This window comes from Fusarium solani, assembly GCF_023522795.1.
Source record: "Fusarium solani strain SB1 chromosome Unknown bctg00000004, whole genome shotgun sequence".
NCBI lineage: Eukaryota > Fungi > Ascomycota > Sordariomycetes > Hypocreales > Nectriaceae > Fusarium > Fusarium solani.
In genome coordinates this window covers 2,272,526-2,292,353 of record NW_027072152.1, presented here as the reverse complement: position 1 = coordinate 2,292,353, position 19,828 = coordinate 2,272,526, and the positions used below count along the sequence as shown (strand labels likewise).

Genomic DNA, 19,828 nt, shown 5'->3' with positions numbered 1-19,828 from the left:
GTCGGTTCTTCCAAACATCAATGAAAGCAAGAGTCAGACCTTGTGATGAGATATTGGCGAATGAGGAAACGGACGGTGTGAAACCCAGGCGTCTCTCTGGTTGGTTGCAGCGGATAACTGTTTAACCAACCCATGGAGACCTTCTCCTATCTCCCGCAGCAATGATCCACGATCTTTGATGTAAAAAAAAGTATTTCTCTTGGTCCAGCGTGAAGATGGCGGGTCTGTGCTATTCTGTCGGCATTCCCACACTGTGCTTAATGACCTCGGTCCGCGAGTTCTAGGAACACACACATATCCTTATCTTTGTACGGAGTAGGCTGAGACGGAATTGGTCCTGACGGGGTGGTGATGTTGCTGCAGGAGAGAATCTGACGCCATGGCCGCAGAAGCGAATGGCCAAGGATTGTTGGCCTCAAGAAGCATTACAAGCATCAACTGAAGCACCATGACACACCAGAAGCCCTCAGAATGACAGACAAGCGTTCCTGTAAAGGCCATTTGAAAGGATGGAATTTCATCCACCTCCCAGTCATGATCCGAAACTAGGACTCCAACCCAAGCACATGTCCCTATTGTCAATGTGTTTTCAAGGAGGGATCCATTGTGAGTTGCCTGCCCGCGATTGCATCTCGTGACAGTGGGTAGCGGCCTGCGGCAAGGTTTGTTGTGCTCCGGGACACCAGAGGAATTACGACAGATGTCAGTAGGGCAGCAAGCAGACGAGTCTGGTCGTATCACTTGGAGAGGCGCTTCGAGTGCCCAACATCATGCAATAGCTGAGAAAACATCCTGGGGAGATCCTGGGCGAAAGTGCTGCAGGAGGTCTGACCAGGCTTGGCTCAGGGTCGGGCTCAAAAATCAAAAAGTGACTGGTTACATAATCATCATTTTTCTCGTCTCGAGCCTGCATGCATGGAAGGCACCACACAGGAGTCCCTGAACAGGGCATATTGGAGGTGTACGGATACTTTCAGGAGTATTACTCCTTTGCTTGGTCTCTTGATGCCTCGCTTGCCCAGAGTTTGTACTCTCTTCGGCCCGCTTGTGGAAAAGACCAAGCGGTCGGTGTCTATCCCGAGTGTACAAACGCGAATTGTTGCACATTGATTTGCCTGCACTGTAATTGCAATTGGATGACAGCGGCAGCTGGAGCCATACGCAGAAGAGCACAGTAGGATAATTTTCTTGGTCCCAGCAATAACCTCCACGGTCAAATCCCCCTTTGCTTTGACTGGCCGTCCATCGCATGCCGCTGGAAATCTGCACTTTCTAGTGGCCCAGGCTCCTTCAGCGGTCCTCCACTCCCGCCTTTCAGCGGCCGTCCCGTCTTCAGCGGGTGGTCATCGCTCCGTCCATTGTCAGGGCAGCGCCCGTCCCTCTCCCCTGGGTTCTAGCTCTCACTGTGCGCGGGCCCTCCTTTGTTACCTACCTCCTGCGCTGCTGCTCCCCTCCATCCAAAACCCTTCTTCCACTAATCCTCCGTCATCGCATCGCCCCGTCTTGCGCCCCGGGCCGCCTAGGTTCCATTGTCAGATTGGCCGCCGCGTCTTTTCCTCTCCTTCGTCTTTCGTTTGCCTGATCGATCGCTTTCGCTCGCCTCCATCTCGGCCCTGTCCTCCTCAACCCTCCCTCCGCGTGCCCATTCTTCTCCCGCCGTTCGCCTGGCCTTGGGACCTGGGCGTCACAGGGCGTTGCCTCAACCTCCCGATTCCGATCCCGTCTCACTCAGTCACTGCAACTGAACTGCAAAAAAACACAGACAGTCCAACACCAGCACCAACAGCCCGCGGCCAGAATCAGCCAAAACGGCGTACCACCACCAGCGACCCCTCCTCCTCGGAAACCTCACCCCCCATCAGCTGGAGAACAATGCCTTTTACAACACGACGATGAGCACCGAGACTCCGTTTTCCTTCTGCTGGTCCTCTTCGATCGATTCTGCTTCTTGATTTTATCTCCCGATCCCGTCCTGTCCTTTCCTTGTTCCTATCCATCGCCTTGTCGTCACCGCCGCAGCCGCAGCCGCAGCCTCAAAAAGTTGCAGCCTCACCTCGCACCTGGTCGACTGCTGCTTTCGTTGTGCCTGTCTCATATCTTCTTGCCTTTCTACCCACCTCGCTCTCTGGGTTGGCTTTATAGCCCCCATCGCCGTCCATCATGGCCACGGCCCAAGTGTCTCCTGATCTTCCAAAACCCTCGTTCGCCAAGGTAGCTTGCCGCCCACTGTCCCGTCTCTCCTCGCTGTACATGGTTCTCCTGTCTCGAGGAGGGAAATCCCGTCACTTGTTTGACACTAATTTGTTCTCTGCAACAGGTTGCCGCTTCCGTATCAAAAGATTCCGCGCCTCCTGCGCTGCGACGGATAGCCACCCCGTCAAAAGAGTCCCCCATGGCTTCGACATTGCCGCCCACATCTACCGCGCCCGTCATTGTGAATGGCCGATCAGGCAAGGCACCAACTGGGAAGACGCCCTCGCCGCAGCCCCGAGTTACTGCCAATATGGTCGAGCAGAGGAGCGGTGTGGATAACGTCGCGGGTTCCTTGAATGACTTGAGCCTCAGAGAAAAGGCGCCCAGTCTTGTTGTCAACGGCAGCGGACCCCTAGCTCCTGAGCGACCGACGATCGTGACTGGCAGGGACAGCGGATCCGACGATTCTCAGAGGGCCGACTCCAGCTCTGAGCTTGGCACCAAACCTCCGAGTCTGGACGGAAAGAGCATCACCTCGGGGACAACCTTTGCACTCGACGAGAAAGAGTCTCTCAGGCCAGACGACAGCGCCAGCGTCAAGGCCGCCGCAGAAGACGACGATGCGTTCTCCATCCGCGGCTCTCTACTTGCCGGCTCACGCATGGGATCCGAGCTGGCTGCCAGGGCGCGAGGCAATCCTCTTGGGGACATCCCAGAGCGTAGGCATCCCCAGCCCGCGCCAGGCGTCGTGGTTCAGGGTGTTTTGACCCCTCAGAGCTCGTCGTCCGAGCAGCCTCCCGGCGCCCCTCTTGGTGTCGGCGGCTCTTCAGATGCCCTCAACGTCATTTATAGACAAGCTCCCGATGAAAAACTTCTTGAAGCCATGGCCTCGCCTAAGGATCGGCTCTTCCTGCTACGATTGGAGAAGCAAGTCATCGATTTTGTCCAGGATTCCAAGTGCGCTCTCACGTCCCACCTCATCTCGAGTAGTACTAACCCCCTCTTCTAGGGAACCCTATATGGACCTCCCGCCGTCCAACTCATTCTGCAGGATGCTAACCCACAAGTTGGCTGATTATTACCATATGACGCATTCTTTCGAGCCTCACGTTGGATCTGTGCGGATTTTCAGAACACCTTTTTGTCGAGTTCCTACGTCACTGGCGCTCATCAATCCGAACCCCAACACGTCCAGCAGCAGCACTCCGCCACCGGCCGTGCTGCCCAGGAAGATCATGCGGCGCGGTCAGGATAGTGAGGGCGGCCCAAGTGCTAGTCCCTCTAAGCCAACCTCTGAGACTGGCAGTGACTCCAAGGATAAGCCAGCAGCTGCCAATCAAAAGTTCGTGAACCAATTCAATTCACTATCTACAGTCGAAACTAACCTATGACTACCTAGGTTGACAAGAGAAGAGCGCGAAGAGCTCTACAAGCTAGCTCGAGAACGCATTTTCGGTAGCTCGGAGGAGAACGTTACAGGTAAGGATTGGATTGAACATCATCATGCCAAGAATCACACTAACTAAAGTCCAGAAAACGATGGCGATAACGGAGTGTCAAGGGCCAGCTCCATGTCTGCCAAAGACAAGTCGAATCTAGGCAAGAGAGGCAAAACCGGCAAGCAGCGACGTGACGATTCCGACAGCTTTGACTCAAGGAATCAGTACACAGCTTACTGGGGCCCTCAGCAACAGACTTGGGTACCGCAACCTCAGTACATGACGCCGCCCAACCCTCAATATGGTGCCCAAGGACCGCCACCCGCGCCGTATCAAGGCCAGATGGGTCCCGTCTATGCTCAGCAGGGCCCTGGGTATCCCGCGATGCCGGGTATGGTGCCTAACCAGCCCTATCCTCCATATGCTATGCCTCCGGTATGTTGTCCCAACTTGATGAGACTCGTCGTTTGGGCGTTAACGCCTCTTAGTATGCTCCTCAGGCCAACCAGCCACGCTACCCATCTAATGGAAGTCCTATGACCACGTACGGTGCTCCTGTGCCCCCGACTGGACCACAGCAACCCGCCTGGCAGCCTGGGTTTGCTCCCCCCGCCCAGTATCAACCCCAACCTAGGGGACCTGCCCCAGGCGGGCCTCAAGGACACATGGGGATCCCGTATGCGTTTGGTCAGCTTCCGGCAAACGCCAACCCCAACGACCCCAAGAGCCAGCACCCCATCCCAGGTAGCTACAACCGCAACCACGCCTTCAACCCAAAGACGCAATCGTTCGTGCCCGGAGGCGGCATGGCTCCTGTTCCGCCTCCACAGCCACCATTCACTGCTCCTGGATCACATCATGGCAGCCCTCAGGTCGGATCGCCTCACCTTGCATACCCTGGCGGTTATCAACAGCCAATGCCCCAGCCATATGGAGGCGGGTATGGCATGGTGAGGCAGGGGTCCAGCAGCTCTATGCCAGCATATCACTCTCCGCATGTGGCCCATGTTCAACATGCACCTCCACCACCCCCCATGCCACAGAACCCGCAACATATGGCTCCTCCCCAACCCCTCCCTCACAACCCTCCGGCACATATCCCTAACCGACCCAACATGACACAGGGGCCGAATCAGGCCTTTTCACATCTGCCGACGTACGGCAACCCGGCGACTCTACCTCAGAAGCCAGCCACTGGAATTTGATACTCATACACTACAAAAAAAAAGGAGGGGGAAGCATCACATGGTGTTCAAAGGCGGGAGACCCATTAAGGCGTACACGGCATACTTAGCATCTTGGCGTTATCGGTGGATAGGATGGATGACATGAATTTGTAGGCTGCGGCCCAATTTACTAGATGAGTCAATTCCACTTTGACATAATTCTTCTTGGCAGGGGAGGTAGAGGTCATTGATTCATTCATACAGACAGACAGACAGAACTGGGGAAAAGATAGTTTTATATGACGGTTGAATTCAGTTCTATGGCCCCAGGTGCCATACCTAATTCTCAAGCCTACCGCAACGCCATGATTTTATTGTAACACAATAACCCGTGCCTTCATATCACATGCCTCTCAGGGAGGGATATCCTAGACTTTTTAGTGGTTGTCGTCGGGACATCGCTTTCTTCTACCCTGGGCTCCGATATCTAGAACCTCGACTCGACTCGACTCTTTCCTCTCTCTTCCCTCTTACCTCTTTACTCAGCGGGCTCACGGGGTTCCCGGGGCTCACGCTGTTGACCTCCGCCGCGACCGCCGCCTCGTCCTCCTCGCTTGCCTCCCCGCTGGCCGCCCTTCTCCTCAGACTTGCCCTCACCCTCCTTCTCGGGGCTGGTCAGGTTGGCAACGGCCAGTCGCTGAGAAAGGTCGATCTGAGTGCGGATGGTGTTGGCCAGGTAGCTGACCATGAGGACATCCTGGATATGGTTGTTAAAGTCGTGCTCGATCTGCTCGGGGTCGACCTTGGGGGCCAGGGACAGGGCGTTCATGAGGTACTGGCCAATAGCGTTGTTGGGCTCCTCATCCTCATCGAGGACACCGTTGATCCACTCGCTCGCTCGGTCGAGGAGGTTGATTGTCTGCTCGATAGATCGGCCGAGGCCCTCAATGTCGGAGACGAGGGGAGCTGTCCGTGACTCGGCATCCTTGGCGCTGGCAATGGTCTCGAGGGCGCTTCGGTCGGCATCACCGTAGAGGACCTTGTGGGGAACCTGGATGAAGAGGCAGCTGTCGGCAGCCCGCTCAGCGTTGACGGCGACGGGGGCGCTGATGTAGCATCGGGTCTGGATGTCCTCGCCGGGCTCGGTGGAGATGGTCATGTGGATGGCGGGGTGGGGAAAGGTGCCCGTGTCAGGGCTGCCGAAGAAGTTCTGGATGAGGGCGCTGAAGCTGTTGAGCTCGTGCGAGGTGGTGTACCAGCCGAGGAGGTGCTCGCGGGGGGAGGCCTTGAGGGTCAGGGCGAGCATGTTCTTCTGGTACTCGACATCGACCTCGACTTGGTCCTCCTCCTCGGTGTGAGGGATGGCGAAGCAGGAGCGAACCTCAACTTCGGTGCCATCTTCAGAACGGGTGCCGACGAGGGCGCCGATGACTCGGGTGGATTGGGTGTCTCGGATGTCTCGTCGGACGGCGTGGTCGAGGATGGAGAGGACGGCCTAGAGGACAAAGGTCCAGTTAGCCAAGGCAGTCCCTTGCAGAGGATATCCAGACGGGTTCAGGATGCATATATCGAGGCGCCGAGGCGAGAGGGGTTATCGCAATCGTACCTGAGGCTGGATGTTGACCGTGAGCGGGGCAAGGTTAGTCTGGAGTCCGACGGTATTGGGCGCCAGAGGCCTCGCGAGGTGGATGAAGCTCTCGGTAGCAGCAGCCATACTGGGCAACTGATCTCGGGGCTGGCGGGGGGTGAGGAGGAGGATTGTGGTGTAGGTGGAGAGGAGAGGTAGGAGGTTAAACCACGAGGTTCAGATCAGAGGCCGGGCCGGAGTTTCGCGATGCCGTCCAAATTTTGAAGATTTGCAGGTTGGTTTGGCGGGACGGGCGCTGGGGTTGTGCGCGCTAAGATTAGAGATAAGACCGGGCTTGTGGCGTGTGCCGAGACGGTGATCCACATTACCCCACCAATGTGTGGCTTGTGAAGGCAAGGCTGAGGTAGCCTCACAACTTTTTTTTCCTGCCAACCGTGACAGACGCTTTTCTGCAAGTTTCAACGGTCGAATTTCGGAGCGCCATTCTTTGTTTTGAAGTAATTCGGCACTTGGTTAGACACTATGGCTCCTCGTGGAAGAGGAGGCAATTTCAGAGGCCGTGGAGGTCGGGGAAGAGGTAGAGGCGGTCGAGGCAGAGGAAGAGCAACCAGTCGGTTTGGACCTAATCGACGATTCGATGGAGCTCGACTCGCAGATAATGATGAGTAAGTCTACCAAATGCTTTGCTCTTCTCATGATTCCGAACAGTTCTTATACTAATTCTCTTCTTACCAGGTCAGAAAGTTCTGGTTCCGAAGCAGAGTCTGCTCCTGAAGACGAAGTGATGGAGGATGTCGATTCAGACGCCGACGACGATGAAGATGAGCAGACATCTTCTAAACCCTATATGACTCTTCTGCAGAGCTTTACCGAAAACAATGCACCCACGGCCAAGCGACGGAAATTGGAACACCAGGAAGCTCAAGGACAACCCGAAGAGTCCTCAGATGATGAGGAGGAGGCCGACGAAGAAGCGGAAGAGAAGGATATTGACCGAGCCGAGGAAGAGCCTGAGGACCAAGATGCCGAGGAGCAAATAGAAGACGACGACGATTCAGAAGATGAGGACAACCTAACGGATCCCTTCGACACGCACTTTGCGCATCCCGACGACGACACGGTCGCAAAGAGAGTCAAGGCAGTACAAAAGGGGGAGTGGGCGACCAAGAGGGCCTTGATACAGAATCTAAGAGCCACCGTCACATATCCCAACTCGGATGCAGGATCCGAGGTACCCAAACCTATGGCCGGTCTGGACAGCCTCAGCCTCAAGCAGAAGCTTAAGGAGACGGCAGCCCGCAAGATTGGCGAGTTCGATACTGCGCAGCGCGCGTTCAGCCCCTTACTCTTCAACTATAGCGATGTCTTGCATTGCGACCGCACCGTTCGGAACTCGGATTCTTTGCGAAAGTTGACATGCCTTCATGCCCTCAACCACGTCTTCAAGTAAGTTGCCCAACCACCGAGACTGCAGTTCCAATTACTAACCCAGACAAGGACGCGAGATCGAGTCATCAAGAATAACTACAAGCTGGCCAAGGAAGGACAGGATACGGAACTAGAGCTTCGAGACCAGGGCTTCACCCGTCCCAAGGTGCTCTTCCTCCTCCCCACTCGCAACTCATGTCTCCGAATTGTCAACATTATTCGCGACCTCTGCGAGCCAGACCAGCAAGAAAACCGCAAGCGCTTCGAAGAAGGCTACGTCGACAAGGAGGCCAAGTTTGGCGATGACAGGCCAGCTGACTTCCGAGATCTCTTTGAGGGCAGCGATGACGACATGTTCCGTCTGGGCATGAAGTTTACCCGCAAGACGATCAAGTACTTTTCACAGTTTTACAACTCGGACATTCTCTTTGCCAGCCCTCTCGGTCTTCGAATGGCCATTGGATCTGAAGAGGACAAGAAGCTCGACTTTGACTTCCTGAGCTCAATCGAGATGGTGGTTGTGGATCAAGCGGATGCTCTCCTCATGCAGAACTGGGAGCACGTCGAGTTCATCTTTGAGCACCTCAACCTTCAGCCCAAGGACGCCCACGGCTGCGACTTTAGTCGTGTGAGGAACTGGTACCTGGAGGACTGGGCAAAGTACTTTAGACAGACTGTCGTCTTGTCTGCCTTCAACACGCCCGAGCTCTCAGAGTTGCTCAGACTGCACTGTCATAACTGGGCTGGAAAGGTCCGCCTGCAGCCTGAATACCCCGGGTCACTGTCACAGCTCGGCGTCAAGCTGAAGCAGACCTTTTCGCGGTTCCAGTCTAGCTCGGTTGACAAGGACCCTGATGCCAGGTTCGAGTACTTTACCTCGGCCATTGTCCCTTCGTTGGCCAAGCGGGCAAAGGATGCTACTGGAACTCTCATCTTCATCCCTTCATACCTCGACTTTGTCCGTGTGCGCAACTACTTTGCGACCTCAAGCGCTGTCGAGAATGTCACTTTTGGGGCAATCTCGGAGTATGCAGACGTCCCTGAGGCATCTCGAGCCCGATCTCACTTCCTCAACGGCCGCCACCGTGTTCTACTCTACACTGAGCGAGCTCACCATTTCAGACGGTATCAGCTCCGCGGCGTGCAGCGTGTCATCTTCTACGGACTGCCCGACAATCCCATCTTCTACAATGAGATCGCAGGTGGTTACCTGAGCAAGAGTGAGCAGGACATGAGGCTTGAGCCTGGTCAGGGGAGTGTCAAGGTTGTGTTTTCCAAGTATGATGTCATGAAGCTGGAGCGCATCGTGGGCTCCAAGAGAGTGGGCAAGATGATTCAGGAGCGCGGTGATACCTTTGAGTTTATATAGATGGACGTTGGTTGTCCTTGGGGCAGGTAATTTGATAGAGCTCTGACACAGACTGTCGAGGTATTCGTCAATGGATTAAAAGCACAATGTGTCATGATATAGTAATTGGTACAGATTTTGTACAGAGTTTTCATCCCGCTCGTCAAATGTTACAACTCAGTTTCATGAGCTCTTTGGTTGTTGTGTCGCCTTCTTGACTGACTCTGGCACGATGCCCGCCGCCATCTCCCTCGCCTTCTCGGCGTTCTTATCCGCCGTCTTCTCGGCCTCGACCTCTGCCAAGCTGCTCTCATCTCGGGGCTTGGCGTCGCTGGCGTCGCTGGCGACGTTGTCTCCTTCGACCTTGAGGAGCAGGAACTTTTGCACCATATCCTCAAAGGGCTGCTGGCCGCGGAACTGCGTCACCTTCTTGATGTTGGTCCGGGTGACGGGGGTGTGCTCCTGGCCGAGCATGCGGTCGCGGGCGACCGTCTTGGCCGTCATCATGAAGCGCGAGTCCTTGGGGCCGTCGACAAACTCGAGGATGGCGCTCTCGCCCTGGTCGTAGGTGTTCTTGGACTCTGTGCGGACGACACGGGTGTAGCCTCCCTCACGAGTGAGGTATCGGTTCCTTAGCTCTCCCATAAGCTTAGGGAGGAGGATGTGTGGTGTCTACAACGGAGATTGTCCTATCAGCATCATGTCCCTTGCAATTGACCCGACAAGAATGCCCCCTCATGTCGACGTACGTATAGGATGCCCTGTGCTGATCTCCGCGAGGGCTCATTGTCCCTCTTGGCCAGGGTAATCAGCTTCTCCGCCATGCGCTGGGCCTCCTTCGCCTTTGCATAAGTGGTGTGGATGTGTTCATATTTGACGAGCTGGGTGACGAGACCGCGCAACAGGGCCATTCGAGCCGCAGAGTTGCGGCTCAGATGCCGGTACTTGACGAGACCACCAGCCATTGTAGCGGATGGCTAGAAGCGCAGGGTCGTAGAGGTAAACTTCGGTTCGATGCGATTGCAATTCGAAAGGATCGGGGGCCGACTTTCAACTTGTCGTGGTTGTGCACGTGGGCGGCTCCTCCGATATGGCGCTTCTCTTGGTGGTGGTGGTCGTTTTGGTGGTTTGCAGTGGAAATTTTTGGCTTGGAATTTTCGGAGCCGGCACGTCTCGTCTGCCGAGAACGGCAAAGAGAGACAGAGGGCCTGAGATCCAATGGAAGCTACGTCAACCCACCACCAAACCTTACAACATCCCCCTCCAAGGGAATTAATTGCACGCGATCCTGGGGCAATTGAGCTCGGGCGCGCTATGAGACGTTGCATCTAGGCCTTGATCGACCAACTTGCAACGAATTGACCAGTCTCGCGATACCTGAGCAACCCGCAAATTGCCGCACCCTCTATCTCGGTCTACCGGGCACAGACAAAGCTCTAACCATGGGCTTCACCACCGGCTTTGTACGTGATTCAATTCATTTTACCAACTAGCGATTGAATGCTAACTTCTATGCAAGACCGGCGGTGTCACCCTCACCCTCTCCCTCGCCTACCTCTCAGTTCTCGCCCACCAGCGTACCCGCGAGCAACAAGGTCAGGCCCTCCGATCCCAGGCCCTCGCCATCCAGGGCTTGATCGATCCCTTCCCGCCGCTGCCGCCCCCTACACGGTCCGAAGTCGCCGCCGCCCAGCGGGCCAACGCTGTCGAGGTCGCAAAGGAGCGATGGAACACCGAAGTCATGAACGCCGTGCGGTGGGTGCAGCACACCGACTGGGTTGAGGTGCGCGAGGGTCTCGAGGACACGGCGTCGCGGCTGTGGAGCCGAACCTTTGGCAACCCTTCAGAGGGAGCCGAATCTACTATCAAGCCTATTGTGAAGGAGGAGGCTGCCAAGTTGGGCGAGGCCAGCGGCAAGGTCGCTGCGGCCGCGAAGAGTGCCTTCCAAAAGGTCAAGGCTGAGAGCAAGGAGTTTGCCCACGCGGCCCTGGATCACAGCAAGGACAAGGAGAATGTGGACATTGCGCAGGAGGACGGCAGCGTGGCGGTGCCGGTGCTATCACCCGTGGAGAGGGCGCTCCAGCAGCGCTTCGTCAAGCCCGAGGCCGAGCCGAAGCAGACAGTGGAGGAGGTGCTCAAGGAGAGATACACGCCCATGGACAAGAGGGATAACACGCAGCTGAGGGGAGTGTAGGTGCGTTTGCGTGCGTGCGTGTGTGTGTTGCTGACGAGCTGGTTTGCCTGATGATGAGTGGGCGTGATGCCATGTGGAAAAAAATGTTGCTCGTTGTACATTGCTTGTGTACCACCATTCCCTAGAGTCACCCAAATAGAGACCAAGCTTTCACGGACGTGAAAAGCTTGGTATGAACAACCCAACGAAGCCAGGCGCAGCATCACATCACGTTTGTGCCCGGGAGGCAGCTGATAACGGTCTCTAGTCATTTTCTCACATCATGGACTATATATCGGGCAGCCTCGTCGTCAGGGAGGCTGCTTTGCATCCGCAGCAGACAAATATAGTTTCCGATACTTCTGAAAGCCCCGAGAAACGCCCGTCCCTTCAACAAGACAACATCATGCCCGACAAGATGACCAAGCTCAAGAAGTCGAAAAAGCCCAAGGAGAGGGAGCCGGAAGAGGTCAAGGCAAGAGGTGAGGAGGAGGAGAAGAAGCAGAAGAAGAGACACTCGCAACAGCCGCCCCCATCGGCACCGTCGTGGATCTGGTGGTTGGCGGGGGGGCCCAACCAGAGAAAGAAAAGGTCGAGCCATAAATCTAGCAAGGAGAAGAGCAGCAGCAAGAAGCATTCCACGAAAGAGCGTTCCACGGATAAGAAGAAGAAGACGGCCACGGCCACGACGAGGAGGAAGAAGCACAGGGAGGAAGAAAGCGAGAACGAGGATGACATCGACGAAACGAACAGCGCAGCTGGCGATCTTGGGGTGGACGACGGTGAGAACGATTACGAAATGATACCGAGTCAAGCTAAACAGAGCAACAAGAACCACACATGGATTGATGAGCACCATTCCAGTGTAGGTAGCGATCGTACAGACTACCCCATGCCCACGCGCGACAGGACCCCATTACAGTCTTCTGGCGACACCGGCTTTACACGTACTAACGGGGAGAGGGAGCTTGCGACGAGGCATCAGGGGGGCCATCCCCAAACATCTCGTAGGCAAGACGATTTCCAATCTCCTACTGTGCAGCACGACGACGAAACAACCAACCGTCGGAACATTGGCCAGACTAGCCCTACCAGTACCGCTCATCAGCAGTCTCCTGCTCCACAGAACGACTTCACAGCGACTAGCCAGGAGAACTGCACGGATAATATCGATGCAGACCACGGTACCCTGCCTACAATTCAGGAGGAACCCCCTAAGTCCACTAGCCATCAAAGCAACGCCAAACATACTGAACAAGAGCAAAACACTACCACAGCTGGCCGTGATACCGCCACTAGCTCGGGTGACGGGTGCGGTGTCACGGACATGGGGGAAGATAAACAAGAGTCGAAGGAGTCAGCTAGTCCACTGGCCGGTGAGGATAAGTCCAAGATACCAGAATCTACAAACACGACCTCCAAGAAGGGAGAGGATCTCCAGGCCAAGGAGCAAGCTATCGAGTCGAATGGCTCGCAGGAAAATCAGCAACAGCCACAGGAGTCAGATGAATCACGGGTCAATGAGAATGAATCAACAGAGCCAGGTCAATCATCATCTTGCACAGTAACGTAACCGGCCTCCCAATCATCATGGGGCGACCTCACGGTTTTGATGAGTTAGAAGACGTTGCCGGTCAAAAGCCCTAGTTCAAGGGCATGCATAAGAAATGGAGAATTGACTTGGTACTATCACATTTTGGTGATTTAGCAGCGGGCATCTTTAGAGGGTGTTGTGTCCTCTCTTGCGAATCGCCCAATATAAATCCGTTACTCTAGGGTACCCAAATACTAGGCGGCAATTGCTATGAAATGACGATTTTCTGCATTATGCCGGTGCAAGTGCTTGTGATTATCGTACATAGGGAACGTGTTTGCTCTCCTATATATTCATGCATGAAGTTAACTAGTGATGTCCACGGTAGTTCTGTGCTTGGCTCATTTCGCGATGATCTACAACCAAGATACATTGTGTAAGTGGCATGACCTTGACCAGCAGCTCAAGTTGACCAGATTTCCTTCCGGTAGGACTAGATATCAGCAAGAGATCGAAACAATCTGTTTAATTGAATCGCGTTACTAGCACCAACCACAGACGAATCAATGCTGTGCTTTGGGGTTGCTGATGCAGATGCTGTGGCTGTGACTCGGGGACTTCTCTGCTTCGCGCGTCGACCAACGTGGGAGCTGATGCTTGGTTTAAAAGAAAGAACGACGCATAAGATTCACGTGCTTGGATATTCGACCGAAGTGAAGATTGGAAATTGAGACTACGGCCGTTTGACAAACCTTGCACAGGCATACCTGGGTAGGTTAGGTAGCCTGCGTTATTGTCGCCTGTGAATTTGTTGAACTTGCGGAACTGGTCAGCACCACCTGGACATCAGCATGGCCAAAACGGCAGTATCTGGCTTTTGACTCATATCTCAATGCCCGTACACGTGATATGAATTCAAATTATTGATTCGGCATGGGCAGATTCGCACCGTGGTTGTTATAGATGGGTGGATGGGTGCCTAATCACTTATGTACTCGGCCTCAACTCTGCATAAGTGAGACAAGCACTCTTCGTCTATTCATCAACATCATGCTCTTTTCAAGCCGGCCATCAGGCCTCGAAGCCTTGATAAAAAGACCGCGTCCGACCAAATGGCAAGAGTTCTGGTCCGACCCGTGCAAGTTTATAGCACGCTACATTTACACACACCGCCGCATCTCCTACGACACCTTGGCAAACCCGGTGTCGATTGTGTGCATATCGGACACGCACAATGCCCATTTCGACTTGCCTCCTGGCGATGTGTTGATACACGCTGGCGACCTCACACAGTCGGGCTCTCTCAAGGAGCTCCAGGAGACCATATCATGGCTTTCATCCCAGCCTCATCCCCACAAGATCGTTATTGCAGGAAACCACGATATATTACTCGATCAAGCCTGTGATCGTTCCGAAAAAGACGCGGAAGAAAGAGCGAAGCTTGACTGGGGGAGCTGCACTTATCTCGAAAACGAGATGATAGCCATCACCTGTGCTAACGGCCGGCGCTTGAGGATATATGGGAGTCCTCTATCACCACGCCATGGCAACTGGGCCTTTCAATATCCTCGGCCGGAGGACATTTGGTCAAGTACTGTCCCAGAAAATACCGATATCCTTATCACTCACGGTCCGCCGTTAGGTCATCTTGATCTTATGAGGCTCGGATGCCGTCATCTTTTGCGAGAGCTCTGGCGCGTCCGTCCACTGCTGCATGTGTTTGGGCACGTACATGAAGGGCACGGGCATGAAAGGGTGCAGTTTGATCAGTTACAAGTCGCTTACGAGCTGACTGTGTCTGAGGGCGGTGGCATCTTGAACACGTTGGCGGTTATCAAGGAGGGTTTACTGTCGCTCTGCAGGGCTGAGAGGGTGGCAAAGTGTCAGCTTGTCAACCCCGCCATGGTTGGAGGGCTTCGAGATGACCAGAGGAGAAAGCCAGTGACCGTTCTGGTGTAGATAGACAGCCAAGGGCGGCCATGGAATTTCAAATACCCAACCTGAGTTGTTGGGAAGAAACGATGCCGACTTTGTGCGCAAGCCACATCCTCACGGGCAAGACATTCTCGGCAACCGAATACGACAAACCCCATGTCTCACATACCCAGTCTGACAGCGGGGAGGATAAAGTAAGCAGCTCCCGGCCGAGGAGATGCGTGCAATGGGATCGTTCGATAAGCAACTGCTCCGTAATAGAGCATCTCCTACTCCTCCGGAAATGCTCGAATCCGACCCGTCCGTGAATGCCGTCCGGTCCTCCTTCATCCCCACCTGTTCCACCGTCCGGCAACCGGCAGCGGTCGGCAACAAAGGCGAGAGAGGAGCGGGCGAGGAGGCGGGCACACGACCACACCAACAATTAGAAAGTCTGGGGCCGTGATTGGCCTGCGGGGACGGCAGGTTCTGACTGCTGCATGAGGGAAAAAAAAGCCTGCACGTCGTGAGGGACAGAAATAAGAGAGACAGCCAAGGAGTGGGTTCCCAACACAAGACGTCTCAGTATTTATCTCAACCCCGTCCATATTTTTCATCCCCTGTCTCAAGGGTCTCGCTCGCCTGCTACAATTGCCCAATCTGGCCTGGATGCGCGCCGGTACTCGCCGGTGCAGCGGTTTTTCCAGCAGACTCCTCAGCGGAGACCTTCAGTGGCAAGCGACAGCGATTGGAGGGCGCCATGGGCGCGGTGGGCGATCTCGGCCCCTGATTGGCTGGACGCCGGACATCCCGAGGTTGACCGATCTTGTGCCGGAAAGGCGTTTCCGCCGCGCCTTCCATGGAGCGCACATGTGCAAGGAAGGAAGTCGCAGACGGAACCTGAGGAAGGCTTATGGCGACTCTCTCATTGGCAATTGCAAATCAATCCCGATCCTGGGCTGAGTCGCATCCATCCATCCCATCCCTCGGAGTTCATTTTTCACCATCCTCCTCCCTCTTCTTCTCTCACCGTTTTCTTTCCTCCTTCTCTCCCCATTCCCAAATCCTCAATTGCGTCGTGTGTCGTTCTTGCGCTGTTTCATCTCGTTCAAGAGATCCATTCTCCGCCATTCATCCGGGCGATTCCGCTATCAGAGGCCCCTCTCGTCAGAGCTGAAAATTGGCCACCTGCCCTGCCCGCATCGTGTCATTGCTGCCGTTCTTCCCCCACGCCGAAGAAAAAAATTGTCTTTTTTCGACCGTCAACTTTCTTCCTCACTCAGCAAACTCTCCAATTGACACCGCCATCATGTCCTTCTCCAGCCTTGTTCAGGACCTGAGCCTCCGCGACACCAATGCCGCTCGCCGCCCTCAGATTCCAGGCCCACGCTCCTCCGTCTCCACTCTTGACGACCGAGCATCGCACATCTCGCGGGCCATGTCCTACGCCAGCACCGCCGCGACCAGCGTCAGCATCTCGGGCGACATCTCGAGCCAGCTTCATGGCGGATACTTTCACCCTCTGGCCCGCTCGTGGCAGGCCGAGCGTCAACTCACCAAGGTAAGCGCTGCAATTGGAACCCGAGACGAGACATTCGCAATGGAGAAAGCCCGCTAACTTGTGCTTCTAGTCGATGCTCATCTACCCCATCTTTGTCACCGATGGCGAAGGCGACATGATTCTCGTTCCGTCTCTCCCTGGTCAGCACCAGCTTAGCGTCGACAAGCTGATCCCCTTCCTCGAGCCTCTCGTCCACAAGGGCCTGCGCTCAGTTATGCTCTTTGGTGTCCCCATGCGAAATGGCACCAAGGACGCTCTGGGCACCGCCGCCGATGACCCCGAGGGCCCTGTCATCAAGGCTATCCAGCTTATCCGTCGACGTTTCCCCCAGCTCTTCATCTGCTGCGATGTCTGCCTCTGCGAGTACACTTCCCACGGCCACTGCGGTATCCTGCGCGACGACGGCAGCCTCAACAACCAGCTGTCTGTTGACCGTATCTCGGATGTCGCTATTGCCTACGCCAAGGCCGGAGCTCACTGCGTTGCTCCCTCAGACATGAACGATGGTCGCATTCGCGCCATCAAGCTCAAGCTGATTGAGGAGGGCATTGCCCACAAGACTGTGCTCATGTCATACTCAGCCAAGTTCTCTGGCTGCTTGTACGGTCCTTTCCGAGACGCTGCTGGATCTGCGCCCTCATTTGGTGACCGCAAGTGCTACCAGCTCCCCCCTGGTGGCCGCGGTCTTGCCCGACGAGCTCTTGTCCGAGACATCAACGAGGGTGCCGACATCATCATGGTGAAGCCTGCAAGCCAGTACCTCGACATTATCAGTGACGCCAAGGAGCTGGGCAAGGATCTCCCCGTGGCCGCTTACCAGGTTAGCGGTGAGTACGCCATGATCCACGCTGGAGCCAAGGCGGGTGTGTTTGACCTCAAGGCCATGGCATTTGAGTCGACTGAGGGTATCCTCCGAGCGGGAGCCACGATCGTGGTCAGCTACTTCACCCCTGACTTCCTTGACTGGCTCGAGAACTAAGCACGACGAACAACATATATACCATGGGCCACGAACTGCAGTAAACTGGTCGTTAAAGGCGTTGGGGGTGTTTTACTGAAAAACTTGGATGACTAAATAAGCCGGGAGCCATGGATTGATTTACAGCAAGGGATTACGGGTAATGGGGTTTGTTATCGCTCTTTTTTATGACCGGCCCTCGTGGAGAGGAGCCTTGTAAAACAAAACAAATGGTTGAGTTTAGACGGCTACAACAATGCTCAAGCCGATAAAAGGCAAAACAATAAATGCAAAAGAATTATCAACATTCGTGGGAGGCCTCAAAAGTCGTGAATAGCCGCTGCTGTGTGATTGTGTGTATTGAGCTGGGAGATGCTTGGCCTCTGGGACCCGGTTGCGACGGTAAGGTCGGCGGACCAGATGTTTGAGATATCAGGTTGATGCCAAGGAGGTGTTTCAACTGTCGGAGACTTACGCTTCTCGTCGAGGACGCCGAATGACGCGATGGGGATGTTAATATCTTATCAGTGGTGTCAAGGAGAACCTGGAAGATTGTGACGGGAGTTGGTGAAGCATAATTCAGGTGAATGGCATGATGAAACTTGTCGTGGAATTGGGCGATGTGCACAAACAAGGACGACGGGGAGGGCCATGGATTAATGGGCATCGATGATATATAAGGCATGCTCACTCAGCTTGATGACAGAGCCATGAGGGGGTATAAATAGAAGTCATGAGCCGGCAGAGGACGTGGACAGGGGATGAATGGCTTCAGTTGTGGAGGTGGCTTGTATGCACGCACGCCCCGATAGAGATTCACCATCAAGACCCAGGATCAATACATGGGCGATACATGGATCACACAGCACGGTAGTGAAACCCGGGCGACGACACTGTATGAATGTCATCAAGAAATCTGGGTCCGTCGGCGTCGTCAGCTCAAAGAAGCCGCCAGAGTCGTCGAGCTTCCCTCCAACCGGAGGTTCCATGGCTCCAGCTGTCTTGTCGTGTGCCCGCCATGTGGGTAACAGGACGAGGGGGGTAGGGAGACAGCGCGACAGCGCGACAGCCGCCGTATCATGGAGGGCAAGGGGAGAAGGCTAAGCTTTTCTGTCTCTGTGCCTGTGCCTCCTTGTGTTGATGGCGTGGTTGGGCTGATGGGCCCTTGGCTGGGGGAACCTCGAGGATGATGCAGTAGCCGCCTATTAGGACTGTAAAATGTGGGAATGTCCCCATTGATATTCTTCCTGGCGGAGGGATTCGGCCGTGGGATTGTAGACCAAAAGTAGGAGGCCGTATCCCACGGGATAATGCCCATAAAATTTCGGCTCAGGGCGGTGGAAGTGGTGGAAGTTCTAGATGTCAATAATCATACCTTGGCAAGGGTTGAACTATTTATCTGTACAGACAGATTGAGGCGTTTGGCTGAGCTGAACAAAGACGTTGAGTCTAGCTGAAGGAGTGTGCACTTTGTTTTCAGCCTCACCGCGTGTCAACGGCACTTCCGTGGTGGCTTTCGATAGTGGCTGGGGAAGCATAAACATTCACAACATTCAACACCATGAATTAGACATGACGACGTAAAGAGTGGTAACTTACATACTTGGACTTGAAAACTTGGAAGCACGCGCAGATCGCCAAGAGTACGAACAATCCAGATGACGATGGACGTTGGGATCATCAGGGCGGTTACCCGTCTGTGTGTTCTGTGACGAACCAACAACACAGAGCAGGGGTGAGATCTGGGTGCCAGATGAAGCGCGGGTATCCAGATGACACCAGCGCCTGTTTCTGGGAACCAAATTCATGGCATGATCGCTGTCTTTGGTCGGCCTTCTGTACAGTATAGGGAAAAAAGGGGACCTGGACTTCCCTGTACGCGCGTTCCTCCTGGGTCCAAGGTTGGAAAAAGAATGGAACCCCATGTCGGAAATAACTGGGGGTGGTGTGGGAGGATATCATGGATCAAAACAAAGAGATTCATGGGTGGTTTTGGGTCCTTGGTGGAGAAGTAGACGTCAGTGCAAGACAGAGGCGGCATATGACGAATGATGAATATTTCAGACTCAGTTTTAAGAGATTCTCAACTGAAGCCATCGTCTGGTTATCCAATGCAAACAACTGATACTGAAACTTTACAAGTCTATGCCAGATGAAACTCCACATAACTCTCTCTAAAACCCCCTGGTCGATGGTCAGAACCGAATCAGGGACACCCACTCACCCCCAAAAAGTCTATTGCCCAGGATGCAGCCTTGGCGTTCTTGGCCAATGCTTGTCTTTGCCGCCCGCCGTCCTTGCCCTTTTCTGTACACACGGCCCGGGTTCCTGGGAACGACTCCTTCAGGGCACCACAACCACGCATAATATCGAGCCGCCTTTGCTCTGTTACAGGTACCATAACTTGAAGCAGTTTCTATTTTATGAAACAATCTTGATCGGTTATCGGCATCTCGATGCCCTCAGCTGTATGACCTGCCTCGTGTATGCGACGCAAACCTGAAAAAGTTGGGTTTGATGCCCACT

At 54.6% G+C, this 19,828-nt stretch overlaps 7 protein-coding genes across 7 annotated transcripts; 5 read left to right on the top strand and 2 right to left on the bottom strand.

Moving 5' to 3' along the window:
• Positions 1 to 2,160: 2,160 nt before the first annotated feature.
• Positions 2,161 to 4,837, top strand: MRS44_007775 (uncharacterized protein; the record flags this gene model as incomplete). Its single annotated transcript, XM_046269243.2, has 6 exons — positions 2,161 to 2,211; positions 2,318 to 3,150; positions 3,203 to 3,535; positions 3,593 to 3,672; positions 3,727 to 4,067; positions 4,121 to 4,837. 6 exons carry the CDS (start codon positions 2,161 to 2,163, stop codon positions 4,835 to 4,837), a joined length of 2,355 nt encoding a protein of 784 aa, XP_046134217.1.
• Positions 4,838 to 5,336: 499 nt separating this feature from the next.
• On the bottom strand, positions 5,337 to 6,512 carry MRS44_007774 (uncharacterized protein; the record flags this gene model as incomplete). Its single annotated transcript, XM_046272709.2, has 2 exons — positions 5,337 to 6,293; positions 6,405 to 6,512. The coding sequence occupies 2 exons, from the start codon at positions 6,510 to 6,512 to the stop codon at positions 5,337 to 5,339; spliced, it is 1,065 nt and encodes a 354-aa protein (XP_046134218.1).
• Positions 6,513 to 6,908: 396 nt separating this feature from the next.
• Positions 6,909 to 9,183, top strand: MRS44_007773 (uncharacterized protein; the record flags this gene model as incomplete). The annotated part of the gene is made up of 3 exons (XM_046269240.2): positions 6,909 to 7,051; positions 7,122 to 7,832; positions 7,884 to 9,183. 3 exons carry the CDS (start codon positions 6,909 to 6,911, stop codon positions 9,181 to 9,183), a joined length of 2,154 nt encoding a protein of 717 aa, XP_046134219.2.
• Positions 9,184 to 9,345: 162 nt separating this feature from the next.
• Positions 9,346 to 10,127, bottom strand: MRS44_007772 (mitochondrial 54S ribosomal protein bL17m; the record flags this gene model as incomplete). The annotated part of the gene is made up of 2 exons (XM_046269241.2): positions 9,346 to 9,834; positions 9,912 to 10,127. The coding sequence occupies 2 exons, from the start codon at positions 10,125 to 10,127 to the stop codon at positions 9,346 to 9,348; spliced, it is 705 nt and encodes a 234-aa protein (XP_046134220.1).
• Positions 10,128 to 10,604: 477 nt separating this feature from the next.
• MRS44_007771 (uncharacterized protein) lies at positions 10,605 to 12,908 on the top strand (the record flags this gene model as incomplete). The annotated part of the gene is made up of 3 exons (XM_046269242.2): positions 10,605 to 10,625; positions 10,682 to 11,352; positions 11,639 to 12,908. 3 exons carry the CDS (start codon positions 10,605 to 10,607, stop codon positions 12,906 to 12,908), a joined length of 1,962 nt encoding a protein of 653 aa, XP_046134221.2.
• Positions 12,909 to 13,919: 1,011 nt separating this feature from the next.
• MRS44_007770 (uncharacterized protein) lies at positions 13,920 to 14,828 on the top strand (the record flags this gene model as incomplete). Its single annotated transcript, XM_046273765.2, has 1 exon — positions 13,920 to 14,828. The coding sequence occupies one exon, from the start codon at positions 13,920 to 13,922 to the stop codon at positions 14,826 to 14,828; it is 909 nt and encodes a 302-aa protein (XP_046134223.2).
• A 1,264-nt stretch (positions 14,829 to 16,092) lies between these two features.
• On the top strand, positions 16,093 to 17,323 carry MRS44_007769 (uncharacterized protein; the record flags this gene model as incomplete). The annotated part of the gene is made up of 2 exons (XM_046269244.2): positions 16,093 to 16,344; positions 16,415 to 17,323. The coding sequence occupies 2 exons, from the start codon at positions 16,093 to 16,095 to the stop codon at positions 17,321 to 17,323; spliced, it is 1,161 nt and encodes a 386-aa protein (XP_046134224.1).
• Between the last annotated feature and the right edge of the window lie 2,505 nt (positions 17,324 to 19,828).